The 14,602-nt window shown below is 32.6% G+C and overlaps 1 protein-coding gene across 1 annotated transcript in view; it reads left to right on the plus strand.

Annotated features, from left to right (window-relative positions):
• Positions 1–14,602, plus strand: part of NUP62CL (nucleoporin 62 C-terminal like) — a 41,523-nt gene that overhangs the window by 15,702 nt on the left and 11,219 nt on the right. Inside the window, exons 5-9 of the mRNA XM_023523830.1 lie at positions 5,379–5,526; positions 5,779–5,828; positions 5,971–6,105; positions 7,887–7,998; positions 11,476–11,542. Of these exons, the coding sequence (XP_023379598.1) occupies positions 5,379–5,526; positions 5,779–5,828; positions 5,971–6,105; positions 7,887–7,998; positions 11,476–11,542 (512 nt within the window). The remainder of the gene's footprint in view (positions 1–5,378; positions 5,527–5,778; positions 5,829–5,970; positions 6,106–7,886; positions 7,999–11,475; positions 11,543–14,602) is intronic.

Here is a 14,602-nt window from a genome sequence, read left to right on the forward strand (position 1 = left end):
GATTTTATTAATATCTACACTTTATTATTTCCCCTTCTGATTATGTTGGGTTTGTTTTGTTCTTTTTTCTAGTTATTTGAGGTATGAACTTTGATTATTGATTTGAGACCTTTCCTCTTTTCTAATATAAGTATTTGGTACTATAAATATCCTTCTCAGCACTACATTAGCTGTGTGCATATTATGTTATATTGTATTTTTATTTTCATTCAATTCTATGTATAGTTGACCCTTGAACAACCTCGTTTGAACTTCATGGGTCTACTTATATGTGGATTTTTAAAAAAATAAAAACTGTAAATGTATTTTCTCTTCCTTATTTTTCTCAATAACATTTTCTTCTAGTTTACTTTATTGTAAGAATACAGTATATAATACATATAACATACAAAATATAACATATGTGTTAACTGTTTATGTTATTGGTAAGGCTTCCAGTCAAGAGTAGGTCATTAGTAGTTAAGTTTTGGGAGAGTCAAAAGTTATACATATATTTTCAACTGCATGAAGGGTTGTTGCCCCTAACCTCCATGTTGTTCAAGGTCAACTGAGCTTTTAAAATTTCTTTTATGAATTGCTCTCTGACCCATAGATTATATAGAAGTGTATTTGATTTACAAGTATTTGGAGATTTTCTTTTTTTATTTCCTTGTTGGTTTCTAGTTTGATTCCATTATCATTGGAGAACATGCTCTGTATAACTTTAGTTCTTTTATATTTCTTAGGTTTGTTTTATGGATGAGGATATGGTCTTTCTTGGCCAATATTCCATGGACTCCTGAGAGTTGTGTTTTCTGCTGTTGAGTGGAGTGTTCAATAAATGATAATTAGATCTTGTTGCTTCATTGTATTTTCAGATCTGTATCCTTTCTGCTTTTCTTTCTAGTGCTTCTTTCTGTTGTGGAGAGTGGCTTTTTGAGTCTCCAACTGTAATTACATATTTACCTGTTTCTTCCTTTAGCTCTATCAATTGCACTACATGTATTTTGAGACTCTGCCATTTGGTTGCTTACATGTTTAGGATTCTTGACTTTCCTGGTGCTTTGATTCTTTCATCATTAGATAATGTCTCTCTTTGACCCTGGTAATTTTTTTTTTTTTTTTGCCAAAACTGACTTTATCTAATATTTATATAGCCATTTTTTTAAAAAAAATAATCTTGCATGTATATCTTTTTTCATCATTTTACTTTCAGCCTATCTGTGTCCTTAAGTGAATTTCTTGTAGACAGCATATTGATGGATCATAATGTTTTTATCCATTTTGCCAATTTCTGTCTTTTAGTTGGTATATTTAGCACATTTACATTTTTCCTAGTTTTATTGAAAAACAATTGGTATACATCAATGTTTAAATTTAAGGCATACTGAGCATGATGTTTAGAATTACATATATTGTAAACTGATTACCACAGTAGGTTCAGCTAACATTTATCTTCTCTTATAGACACAATGAAAAGAAAAGAGGAAAAAAAAATTTTAAATTCTCCTTTGGATGAGAACTCAGGATTTACTTTCTTAACAACTTTCCTATATATCGTACTGCAGTGTTAGCTATAGTCATCATATTGTACATTGCATCCTTAGTACTACTTTTCTTATAATTGGAAGTTTGTATCTTTTGATCACTTTATCCATTTGCCCATCGATGGACACTTAGATTGTTTCCAGGTCTTGGCCATTGTAAATAATGCTGCTATGAACTTGGGGAGATCAGATATCTTTTTGAGTTAGTGTTTTTGTTTCCTTTGGATACATTCCCAAAAGTGGAATTGCTGGATCATATGGTAGTTCTATTTTTAATTGTTTTTAGGATCTTCCATACTGTTTTTCATAGTGGCTATACCAATCTAGAATTTCACCAACAGTGCACAAGGGTTCCCTTTTCTTCACATCCATGCCAGCATTTGTTAGCTTGTCTTTTTTGTTGATGGCCATTCTAATTGGTGTGAAGTGATATCTCATCATGATTTTAACTTGCATTTCCCTAATGACTAGTGATATTGAGCATCTTTTCATGTACCTGTTGGCTTTTTGTATATCTTCTTTGGAGAAATGTCTATTCAGGTCCTTTGCCCATTTTTTAATTGGGTTATTTGTTATTTTGCTCTTGAGTTAAATGAGCTCTTCATATATTTTGGATATTAACTCCATATTAGATATATGATATGATTTCCAAATATTTTTTTCTCATTTCTTAGATTGTTTTTTCATTTTGTTGATTTTTTTTTTTTGCTGTGCAGAAGCTTTTTTAGTTTGACGTAGTCTCACTTATTTATTTTTTATTTTTATTGTTTATTCTTTAGTTGTAATATCCAGAAAATCATTAGAAAGACCCATGTCTCAGGGAGCTTTAGTCCAATATTTTCTTCTAGGAGTTTCATGGTTTTGGTCTTACATTTAAGTCTTTAATCCATTTCAAGTTGATTTTTAGCACAGTTACATTTAAGATAATTATTGATATGTTAGGGCTTAAGTCTGCTGCTTTATTATTTTTTTGTTACCTTTGTTTTTGTTTTTCTGTTTCTCTTTTATTTAACCGTCTTCTCAGTTATTCAAACATTTATTAGGGTTCCACGTTGTCCAATTTTTAGTATTTCTGAGTATATTTCCTTGTATAATTTTCTTACTTGTTGCTCTAGGTATTACAATAACTTATAGCAGTCTAGTCATATTGACATTCTACCACTTTGGGTGAAATGTAAAACCTTACTTCAGTTTAGTTCCCTTTAATCTTCTTTTTTAAGTATAATTTTCTCAAGTATTTCCTCCATGTACATTGAACACCACATTACATGGTATTATACTTTTTGCTTCAACCATCAAATATGATTTAAGAAACTCATGAGAAGTTTAATAGTTATATTTACACTTTCTATTCATTTTGATGCTCTTTCATTTATGAAATTCAGGAGTTCTATTTTCATTTCCTTTCTTTTTAGCCGATCTTCAAGGGTAGGTTTGCTAGCTACGAATTGTCTTAAGTTTATTTTACATGAGAATACTTTCTCTTCATTTCTGCAGGACATTTTCACCGCATATAGAAATCTTGGTACAGTTCTTTTTTTTCTTTCAGTTATTGAAAGAAAAATGTTGTTACACATCCTTTTAGCCTCCATGGTTTAAGATGAGAAATCTGCTGCCATTCAAGTTGATATTCCGTTTTAAGTAATGTGTTCTTTCTTTCTGGCTGCTTTCAAGACTTTTTTCTTTATCTTTAGTTTTCAGAATTTTATGTATTGTGCATGTCCTCGCATGGATTTCTCTAAATTATTCTGTTTGGTGTCTGCTCAACTTCTCGAATCTATAAGTTTATACCTTTTGCCAAATTTGGGAAATTTTCAACCTTTATTTTTCAGAATACTATTTTAATTCCATTCTCTCTTCTCTAATGTATCATCCTCCAATGATATCAATATTACCCCTTTTTATTACTATCCTCCAGGTCCTTGAGTTTTTTTTCAGTTTTTTTGCCTATTTTCTCTCTGCTGTTCTTTAAATTCTATTGATCTATCCTCCAGTTCACTGATTCTGTCCTCTGTCATCTCCACTCTAGTATCGAACCCTTCATGTGAGCCTTTTCAGTTATTTTATTTTTTCGGTTCTATAATTTCTATTTGATTGTTTTTCATAACTTCTATTTTTTTTTTTTTGCTGAGATTTTCTATTTTTTATTTGTTGCCAGAGAATTTATAATTGCTTGTTGAAGCATTTCTTTGATGGTTGCTTTATTTTTTTTTTTTTTCGGATAATTCCAACATCTGATAACTCTCGATGTTGTCGTCTATAGTCTTTTCTCTTTTGAGTTGTGATTTTCCTGGTTCTTGATATGATGAGTAATTTTCAGTTGTATCCTGGACATTTTGTCTATTACATTAGAAGAGTCTACATCTTATTTAAATCTTTTTAAATCAGGCAAATCCTTTTGTGGAGGTGTAGTGCAAGAGTTGGGTGTGTTCGTGTGTTCAGCTTCCCACTGGACCCTGCTCGTACCACTCCAACAAAAGTAAAGCACTGACTCACACTGCCTCAATGCAAATGGGTGGTGTGGAAGTTCAGCTCCTCCCTCAGCCCTCTTGATATCTTCCCCATATAAGACGGGCATTGTGTCACACCACTTTATTGCTTCGAAGTGGGAATGTGACCTCGGCTCCCAGCTGGACCCCAGGAACTCGGAACAAGGGGAAGTGAAGAGAGGACTAACTGATACTGCTTAGTCCCTGTGGGGTAGAAGCAGAATTTCGGCTTTTTATTGGGCCCCACTTACACAAGAAGAGAGAGGAAGCAGGATGTCAACTACTCTGCCTCATATCACTTTATTCAGCCACATTGATTCTGGTTTGGTATGAAAGCTTGGCCCCCTGTCTACTGGGCCTTGCTGACACAGGCTCTGGGGAGAAAGGGGACAGAGTGCTGACTAGCCTTGCTTTGTCTTGCCTCATTTAGTCTTGTTTCTTTTTTCCAATGGATGTGGAGGTTAAGCTTTCCACTGAGCCTTGATGACAGTAAGGGTGCTGGGAATTGGAGTCATTACCAGCCCCTAATTATAGTACTGTGTTCAGTCTCAGTGATGCCAGGTGGATATAGAGGTTACTTCCCCATTGGGTCCCACTGACACTAAAGACAAGGGGTAGAACTTAATGGTAACTAACCCTGTCTTGCTCTACCTTTTAAAGCTTTGTTGCTGCTGGGTGGGGATTTAGGTTCATTTTGTCACTGAATTTTGATGACAGTACCCTGGTAGGGGAATTGAACATTGCCTGCCTCTGCTGGGAAGGGAACTGATGATTCCCTCTCCTCCCCACCCTGCTAACCCTTGTCTCAGCAGAGGAATCAAAACATTGCCTGGTTCCACTGGTCAGGGGATCAAAGATCAGCTATCTGCTCAGCCTTTTTGATAGCAGCTGGTGGGGGAATGGGAATTTTGCCTGGTTCTGCCTATTGGGGGATGGAACCTCAGTAACCTCAGCTGCCTATTCAGTTTTGAGGGTACTGCTTAGACCTGGAATCGGTCATGTGTGGAGAGGGAGTCCTAGCTCTTTCGCCACACTTACACGGAATGGAGCTACCATCGTGCCGAGCTGAGGGGTAAGGAAGGGAGCAGGTTGTGGCACAGATTTCAGCTGTTCTCACTGAGGTTTAGTAGATTTTGTAATAAATCTTTATTTGCTATATTTCCTTAGGATAATTTCCAGAGACTTTGAATGGTTGTTTTTAAAATAATATTTTCCAGTTGTGGTGGTTTTGTTGGGGAGCAGGTCTGAGAAACTCTTCATGTCTTATTTTCTTCTCTAAGTCCTCGTATGTTATTCATTTAAAAAATCTGATCATATTATTAAAAGTATAATTATATAATCATACTGCCTCCTTTTTTTTCAGTGCAATTGTAACTCCCGTGATGACATATGGTCACCTGGAGGATCTGGTAAACAAATGGAGCCTTGAGTTAGAGGATCAAGAGTACTTTATTCACAAGGCCACCCAAGTCAATGATTGGGACTATACTTTGAACGAGAATGCTGAGAAGGTAAGAAGATATTCTCACTAATCTACAAACATTGTGCAAGTATTTTCAGGTGAACACGAGAATAGATCTGTGTTTCATGGTTAATTTTCTATTCCAATATTGGTGATCGACTTAAAAAAATTTTCCTTAGGTAATAGGTACCCTGAATTAGGAATTCTTTTATACTTGAAGTGTATATGAGAAAATTAATATTGCCTTAAAATTATAATATAAATTTAAATACTTACATTATTATATCCTTTTTTTTTATAGATTACTACTTTATATAGAAAAGTGGAAAAAGCAAAATTGGATCAGAAAAGGTAATACCTTAGATTCCCCAGGTTGAAAGATTAAAGTTCTCTTTGTTTTGTTTTGTTTTTCCTAATTGTAGTTTATTGACACTTATTTTGTCACTTCAAATTCCTTTCGCCAGCCTTTTTCTTCACTTGTTTCTTTTTTCAGGCTGGAACAAGAATTGGATTTTGTCCTGTCACAGCAGAATGAACTAGAAAATCTCTTGACTCCTCTAGTGGTGACTATGAAGGGCCATAGGGGGTCTGTTTATCAGCAGCATGAAGATGAGGATTGTGAGAGGATGTAAGTAACTAAATAAAGATTGTGGAACGGGGTTGAGACTTAACTATAAAAAAAGGGAAGAAAATGGAATTGAAAGGCAGGCAATAAAATTTGGTAGAAAAGGACAAGTTCTTGTACTTGCCATTTATGAGCTTATATGACTATTTTCTGTTTATCTTTTCAGGATGCTTGAAAATAATCGTTCTGACAGTTTTGTTTTATGGCATTTTATAGACTGTTATTAATCTCAAGCTTATACATGACCACTGTAAATTTTTATATTTGTCAAGTTTGTTCTTAAATTAGAAATACAAATTTTATATGTGTGTTGTCATAGTAATGTGAGATGTTTTTGGTCTACTATTTATGTTGGCTCTTCTAAACCTAATGTTCATGCAATTGCTTCAGTGATAAATTATTTGCTCTTTAAAGGCAATTTGTTAATCTGGGAGCAAACTTCATAGCTTTCAAAAATTGAATGATTTCGTCAATATCTTGGGCTGGATATATTTTATTTGTGTGCAATTCAGTCCTTACCTTTGGTTGATACATTGCCAATATTCCCACAGTAACTTTCGCTCTCTGGAATTGAGATTTGGTAATCAGGCCACACTATAAAGAATTCTTGGGAAAATGTGTATGAATGTGCTACATAAACTAAATTGAGATTAAATCAGATTCATTTTATAAATGGCTTATTAGTGAGTAAAGACTGAGCTTATTTTTAAGAGGTTGGCAAGTTAACATTTTTGTGGGTACATTAAATGTAGTAAGTACAGCTTTAACTGTATGGACCCTTGTTCCATTTCTGCTTTTGTATTTCAGCTTTTATGAATCTTATTTGCATTGCATTCTATGCATTCTATTATTTATTTGCTTGTTTATTTGTTTGTTTGTTTTGAAACACATGGAGTTGTATTTTTGGCCATGAAATCCGAACTATAATTTGAAGAAATAATTGAAACATTAGTTGTTGTTTTTTTTTTTTCCAATTGCTTTTATGTAGTCAGATTTATAATGTGATGGACTCTCTACTGGAATCTTCAACAATCTAGGCAACTAGTTGCCTACAAGAACTTTGGAACAGAAAGACAGCAGATAGTTATTAATCAATCTAATTGAATCCTTTAATTTTTATAGACATTAAGGTTGAAAAACCCTTTGGTCATTTTAATCTCATAAATATATTCATTGACTAGGTTGTCTGTGTGTGTGTATGTTTGTATGTGTGTGTGTAAACAGTTTGGGTGGAAATCTTGAGAATTTGGCCAATTAATCAATTTGTTGTGAACTTAGCGGATTTATCTGCCCTTGATTATTGTAAATCTCATTTCTCAAAACATCTTTGTTGGATGATGGAGTATATTAATATAAGGTTTTACTTTGAAAATATATGCATTCAAAGTCATTGAAGACATCTCTGCACTTAATAAATATTGCTAAACACCAAATAACTCTAATATATCTATCTAAATGTCATATGGGACATTTATTTTGACATCAAAAAGAGTTCCTTTGTTTTAGAGCTCCTTTGCTTCAGAACGTTATCTAGAGGGTAAATAGGTGACTGTAAAAATATCAAGGTGGATAAAAGACTTCACCTCTGGAGTCTGTAGAATATGGTAATAAGATCATGAATGCTGCATCCATAAAAATGTGCCATTAGTCATAACTGAGACCTACTGAGAAGGTAGGGGAACTGGGGCAAATCCAGTTGGCAATATCATCTTTGTATGTCAGTAATGATACATCAGTGGAGAAAACATTTGTTGTTAATCCCTTTATTTTACCTGTCTTTTCAGTTACAAATTAGCAGAAAATGTAGATGCTCAGCTGAAACGAATGACCCAGGAACTTAGGGGCATTATTGAGCACCTGAATATATTTGGAAGACTTGCTAACACTACTGGCCCGGTATGTTAACTGCTTTATGTACTTAGACAACCGAGGTTTAGTATGAAATTAGCATTTTGTGTTTTTTTTTTAGCTAGTCACCTTCTCCTGTCCTCTATAGTTATCCTTATCTGCCCCCAGAGATATGAAGCTCTCAGGGGTAGTTAGTGGCACAGGAAATATTTAGCAGCAGAACATGTTATGAGTTTTTTGTGATTATTTCCAGGATGGTAAAAAAATGACTTCCCTTCCTAAATTTTTGGTGTTTTCACCTGTTCTTCACATAACTAAATCGGTACCTATATTTATTTTTCTATTCACTTACTCATTAGCTAGTTCATTCGTCCTTTTACAGGTTTATCTACATATTTATATAAATGTGAGTATATATGTTTGAGTCTGTTATGTATATCCAGGCAATCCTTAATTTATGATTAGGTTATATCTTAAAGTTTGATAAGTCAACTATTTGAAACTTAAAATGTATTTTTCCATAGAAACTTGGTTACATAGAGTTATTAGGTTTCCACCTGCCCCTACTTAACTCATAATGTAAACATATTATAGCATGGGAATATACAGCTGAGGCTCCAATTACAGAGCTGAGAAATTTTGAATGAATTTGGCAGTTAAAAAAAAGATTCCTTTTTTACCTTTATCTATACTCTAATTAAAGAGTTTATTTACTCTAACTTTCCTTGTTGTCCTAGCATTTAAATGGAATCCTCCTTTTCCCCACTCCCACCCCATGGCAGTAATAGTAGGAGGAATTGCCTACTGTGGGAGCTCCCATCATGCTTTCTATCAGTTGATTATAATTAGGAGTAGGGCCAGGATTTAGGTACATGAGGATGAATGACATATAAAAAAACTGGTAATTATTCTTTAGTAAGCTCTTTGTCCAATTATATACAGACAGTTCTTTACATACATATTACTAGCTTTATAATTATAAAGAGACAGCATGGTTGTCTCTTTATAATTATTAATATAATGTAGTTGAGAAAGCACAAGAATTTCATTGAAGTCACTTAATCTCTCTGGGTCTTGGCTCCTTCTTTTGCAAAATGTCAAAGGTAGACAAAATGATCTTGAAGTCCCCTCTAGCTATAAAAATTACTCCATTCTCTACTTTGGGTGAATCTAAAGTTGAACAAAGACAAATATAAATTAGTCTGGGATTATCCATGCTACCATCTTCCTGTGTTCACACAGATGATCAAGAGTTGACAGAATACAGATTTTCTTTTTAATGAAATATTAGATCACTGTTGTGATTCCAAAATTCGAAATTGTTTTTTGCTGTAATAGAATTTTAATACACATATAAGTATATGCAGATTTAGACATGTGGCAGAGCTAATGTCTAGTCTCTCTCTGTGTTGAATTAATAGAAGAGAAGTATTCTGAACAGAATAAGTAAAAGGAGACTATAATTCTATCCTTATCTTTTTTTCTCTACTTAGCCTTGGATTGTTTTATTTTATTTTAGTAGTGGGGAGTAAACGGTTTTAGTCTTTTGTTTTCATTTTTCCTGGCAAGGGTGATTGAGATGTTTAAGATGGGCGAATTAAAAGATAATTACTGCTTGAGAGCAGGACAAAATAAGCAAGAGATCAGCAACAATTCATCTCTTTTCTCAGAAAGCATAAATTATTAGACAGTAAGCAGAGAAAACATTTGCCAAACAATAATATTCTTGTAGATAATTTATTGTAAGCAAATCAACAAAGCTTCATTACCGTGAGCCATATACCAGGGTAGAAAAAGAGCAACTATGTTTAAAAGTATTCACAGTGACAGGATTTACCTCTTTATTTTGACCTTTTTTAGGGGGAGATAAATAGCTAATATTTTTATTAAATATGTCCATATTAGAGTGTATGATGTTCGGTCACATTTTCTTATAAAAACTCACTGCCTCTACTATAAGTTATATAGTTTTCATTATATTAGACTCTTACTAAATTTGCCGTCATCATTACACACTGTTCTTTTAGGTATGGAAACATTTTCCTTTTTTCTTATTTTCAGTGTTATCTTGGACTTTCCTATACTATTCATTAAAAGTGTTACAATTTTTTTATTAAATGTTTAGAATTTTTATTACAGTGTTACTATTAGAATATACTTATTTAGTGTACTAAGCTTAGAAAATATGGAAATCTGTAAAGAAAATTAAGTCACCTATATTACCAGTACGCTGCTAACATATTGGTGTATTTCGTTCAAGTCTTTTTGCAATGCTGGTAAAAACTTCTTTCATTTTAAACAGCATTGGAAATATAGCTATATAAAGTTTTGTATTGTGTCTTCATTTAATATTTTTTATTGTGTTTCTCCCAAATTTTAACCATTCTTTGAAAATATGTCTATAATATTTCATTAGAGGTAGCTTTACCATAAATATAATATTTTTTGTTGTTGATGGAAATATCGTTTCCAATTTTTGGCCATTATAAAATTGCCCTGTAATGGCTAGTTATATTTAGATTTGAATAGTTCTTCTAGATGGGTTCCCACAAGTAGAATATACTGGATTAAAAAGTATGAATATTTTTAAGATTTCTGATATGTATTGTAAAAATTTATATTTTTAAGGGTTGGGTCAATTTATATTACTGTTGACTGTATATGAATGTGCCTATTTTCACCACACACTTGACAACATAATTTATTAAAAATTGCTGATTTGGAAATCTTGCCATTTGTGACAACATGGATGACCTTGAGGGCATTATGCTAAATGAAATAAGTCAGGCAGAGAAAGACGAATACTGTATGATCTCACTTATATGTGGAATTTAAAAATGAAAACAAACGAAGCTCATAGATACAGAGAACAGATTGGTAGTTGTCAGAGGTGGAGGGTACGAGTGGGTGAAGGGGGTCAAAAGGTATAAACTTTATAAAATAAATAAGTTATGGGAATTTAATAAACAGCCTAGTGACTATAGTTAATAATACTGTATTGAATGTTTGAAAATAGCTAAGATTGTAGATCTAAAAGTCCTCATCACAAGAAAATAAGTTTTGTAACTATGTATGGTGACAGATGTTAACTAGACAGTATTGTGGTGATCATTTCACAATATATACAAATATCAAATCATTCTGTTGTACACATGAAACTAACATAATGTCATATGTCAATTATACCACAATAAAAATGTTGATTTGGTTGACTAGAGGTAATATTTAAACTTTGTTATATGAATTGTCTCGTGAAATGTCTTTTAATATTCTTGTTTTTGTACTGTAGTGTTCAGTTTCTTATTGAATTATAGGAATCAGATTCTTGACAGTTGCAAAGTAATTAGATGTGATGAACAGTACAAATATGAAATAACGAAAAAAAGATGTTAATATTTAATATATTCTCAGTCCATTTCCTTCTAGAAGAAATGAAAAGTCACTGTCTAATTTCAAGTTTTTCATTTATTTTTTGTTTATCATATGAGAATAATCATAATCTAAAATTCTTGTTTGTGTTTTTAGTTCCAGCAGATCTGCAAAATTCTGAGTGCTCATCTGGACTCTCTACAATGGATTATCCAGAATTCAGGTAGGAGTTTATTTGTATACCAAGCTATTTGTATCGAAAGTAGAAAATATGATACAAGTCAAATTTCATGCACCATAAATACACTCAAATAAGAGCTTAGTTATAGGGGTGTTGTTTAAATGGTAGTATGTCTACATTAGTTCTAAAAAACTGTAGTTTCTTATTTTTATAAAATGAAACACAGAAGGATAAGCTAGAAACTAATGAAAATAGGGGATAGAAGCAGGACTTCTCTGAGGATACCTTTTAATACAGTTTTGACATTTGAGCTATATAAAAGTTTAAATACTCAAACATTAGAATTAAGCCAAAAATAATGGGAAGAAAGACACATGCTAAAATTGGATACCAACTAAAACCAAACAAACTTGTGTAACTAATGTATGATATCATGCAGTCCAGATAACTTTTGAACATAGTGTTTCATCCTTACTAGGATGTAAACTTAATGATGGAAAGAACTGCAAAGAAACCTTAAACTTTCTTAAGAAGTTTACTGTTAGTTTCAGAATTATACTATATACATATATTACAACATCGCTACCATTTTATATATATTGTAGGATAAAGCAAATGCATAAGTATATTAGTGATAATAGAAACCAAGATTTTCATTAAAAGATAAAAGAGATATAAGATATTCTTCCTTTCCTTCCTTTATATTTGTATTATGAATTTGAATTGTATGAATTCCTATTTCCTTGTTATGTTCATGGAAAGGGCCAAGAAGCAGTGACATACCTCAGTACCAATGCACACATCCAGCACCTAGATTTTGGTTTATAAATACCATTCCCATTAAAAGGAACCAAGACTTCTTGGGGAAATATTTGATCTCAGGTCTCAGGCAGGGAAAGCACAGGGTGGATTTGGGACTTTTTATGCCAGAAAACAAAAATTGTTTAAAGACTAAGGAGGTTATATAAGAACACAAGTTTGTGCTCGAATGGGCTTCTACTGGCCAAATTAGGATGGCTTAAACATCAAAAAGAATAATTACAGCAATGGATTATAATACAATGGGGTTGGGGGAAACCAATGAGTCTACAGTGATACTCAAAAAAAAAAAAAAAAGAGAGAGAGAAACATGAGGAACAAGGAAAAGTCTTTATAGGAGCATGTCAACTAATAATTGTAGAAGGAATGACAGAATTAGAGAATCATCATTAAAATAATTAAACTTACCCTATATCTTACCTCATTTATAAAATGTTGCATCTCTCAGTCATTTCTTGGCAGAAAAAAAATATGCTAGCAAGAAATGGACCAAATTACACTGCAAGTTACTGAGTTATTTTTCTAAAAGTTTTATTGAGTTATAATTTACATACTATAAATTTCACTAATTTTAATTGTACAGTTTAATGAGAAAGACACCATTTTTCAGCCCCAGCATAATGACTGATTCAGGCAAGGGTCACCAATGAATATTAAAACCATTGATTTTAGGATTGCTGGGGAACAGATATTTACATGGTATCAGAAATATCTCTCCACAGATAACTGAAAAATTACAAAGGAGAAAAAGTACCTTTTCAAAGCTCTGACAAGTACTGCTTTAATCAAGTGATGAAATTTAATATAGTGAGATAATTTGACACTATGTACCTATTGATAGAAATACACAATATTGCATATGTATTATCTTATCAAAAATGTTTAACCTGAATCTAAACATAAGAAAATAACCAGATATTCTATGTATGAGATGTTCTGAAAGATAATGTAGTATTCTAATCTAAAATGTTTAACTGAATCAAAGCACAAGAAAATCAGTTTATGTGTGAGACATTCTGAAAGATAAGTGGCTTGGACTTTTCAAATGGCAGTCATGGGGAACAAAAAATTTAAAACAAAAATTAAGGGAATTGTCTTAGATTAAAAAGAACATAATAATCAAGTCTACCATGTTAACTTTGGTTAGATACTGCATCACAATCAAGAAGACATTATTTAGAACAATTAGGGGAAACTCAATATGGACTATATATTAAATAATATTAAGGATTTTTTTTTTATTTTCCTATGTTTGTTATTGTGGTTATGTGGGAAAATATTTTTTATTCCTAGAAGCCACATGCTACATTATTTAGAGAAGTGTCATGTTTGTAGTTTTCTTTCAAGTGGTTCAGCCAAAACCATTTGTGAAGAAAAGGAGAGTGAGCAATTTATGGCAAAATGGTAACAATGGGTTAATCTAGGTAAAAGGTGTACAAGGTTGTGATTTTTACTATTCTCTCAAATTTTCTATACATTTAAAATAAAAGTTGGAGACATCATTTTTATAGACTTTGCCTAAATATGCAATTTAATGAGATGTCAATAATTGAGACAAATGGGGACTAGTTAGCCATTCAGAGTTACTATTTTTAAAGATGTGGTATGAAAATAATACAGATTTTCTCATTTGGCATTCTAGATTCCTCATTCTCTGCATTAATAGAGATAAACCATAAACTTCTTCAACTTCTTTACCTTCTAGTCATACCTATATTATCATCCACCTTTACTTCCTTATCTCCTGTTTTAGAGGAAGAAATGACCTGTTCCTTTCGAAACTGTGTTTTGAATAATCAGAAGGAGGTTAAATTCTTTCTTTAGTATGAATTACCTGATGAGGAGAGGTATCTAAGTCAGATAGATATGGATTCAAGTCAAGGTATTACCGCTTAATAGTTGTATGACCATAACTGTTTTTTAATCTGTCTGTATATGCATTTTAAAAATGAGAAGTAATATTTACCTTTCAGGGTTTTGGTTAAGATTAAAACAAGCAATGCTGAACTTTCCTTGAGCGGTGCCTGGAGCATGGTTGTTGGTCAGTAAATGATAATGGCAGAACTGGTTATCAGAGTTCACTGTGTTGGGGGGAATGGGGAGAGAGGGCAGGCAGAAACTATCATTTGGTTCAAAGCTCACCATTAAATTGGGTCTAGAGAAGGCAATGCCAGGTAGATTATCATTGAAAACCACTTACCAAGAGAAATTGTAAGAATAGCTGAGTGTGGGAGAATGTCAATAGCTGGAAAACACTGAGGAATGAAATTATACAAAGTTTGA

This window comes from Pteropus vampyrus, unplaced genomic scaffold (genome assembly GCF_000151845.1).
Source record: "Pteropus vampyrus isolate Shadow unplaced genomic scaffold, Pvam_2.0 Scaffold419, whole genome shotgun sequence".
In the NCBI taxonomy this organism is placed as follows: Eukaryota; Metazoa; Chordata; class Mammalia; order Chiroptera; family Pteropodidae; genus Pteropus; species Pteropus vampyrus.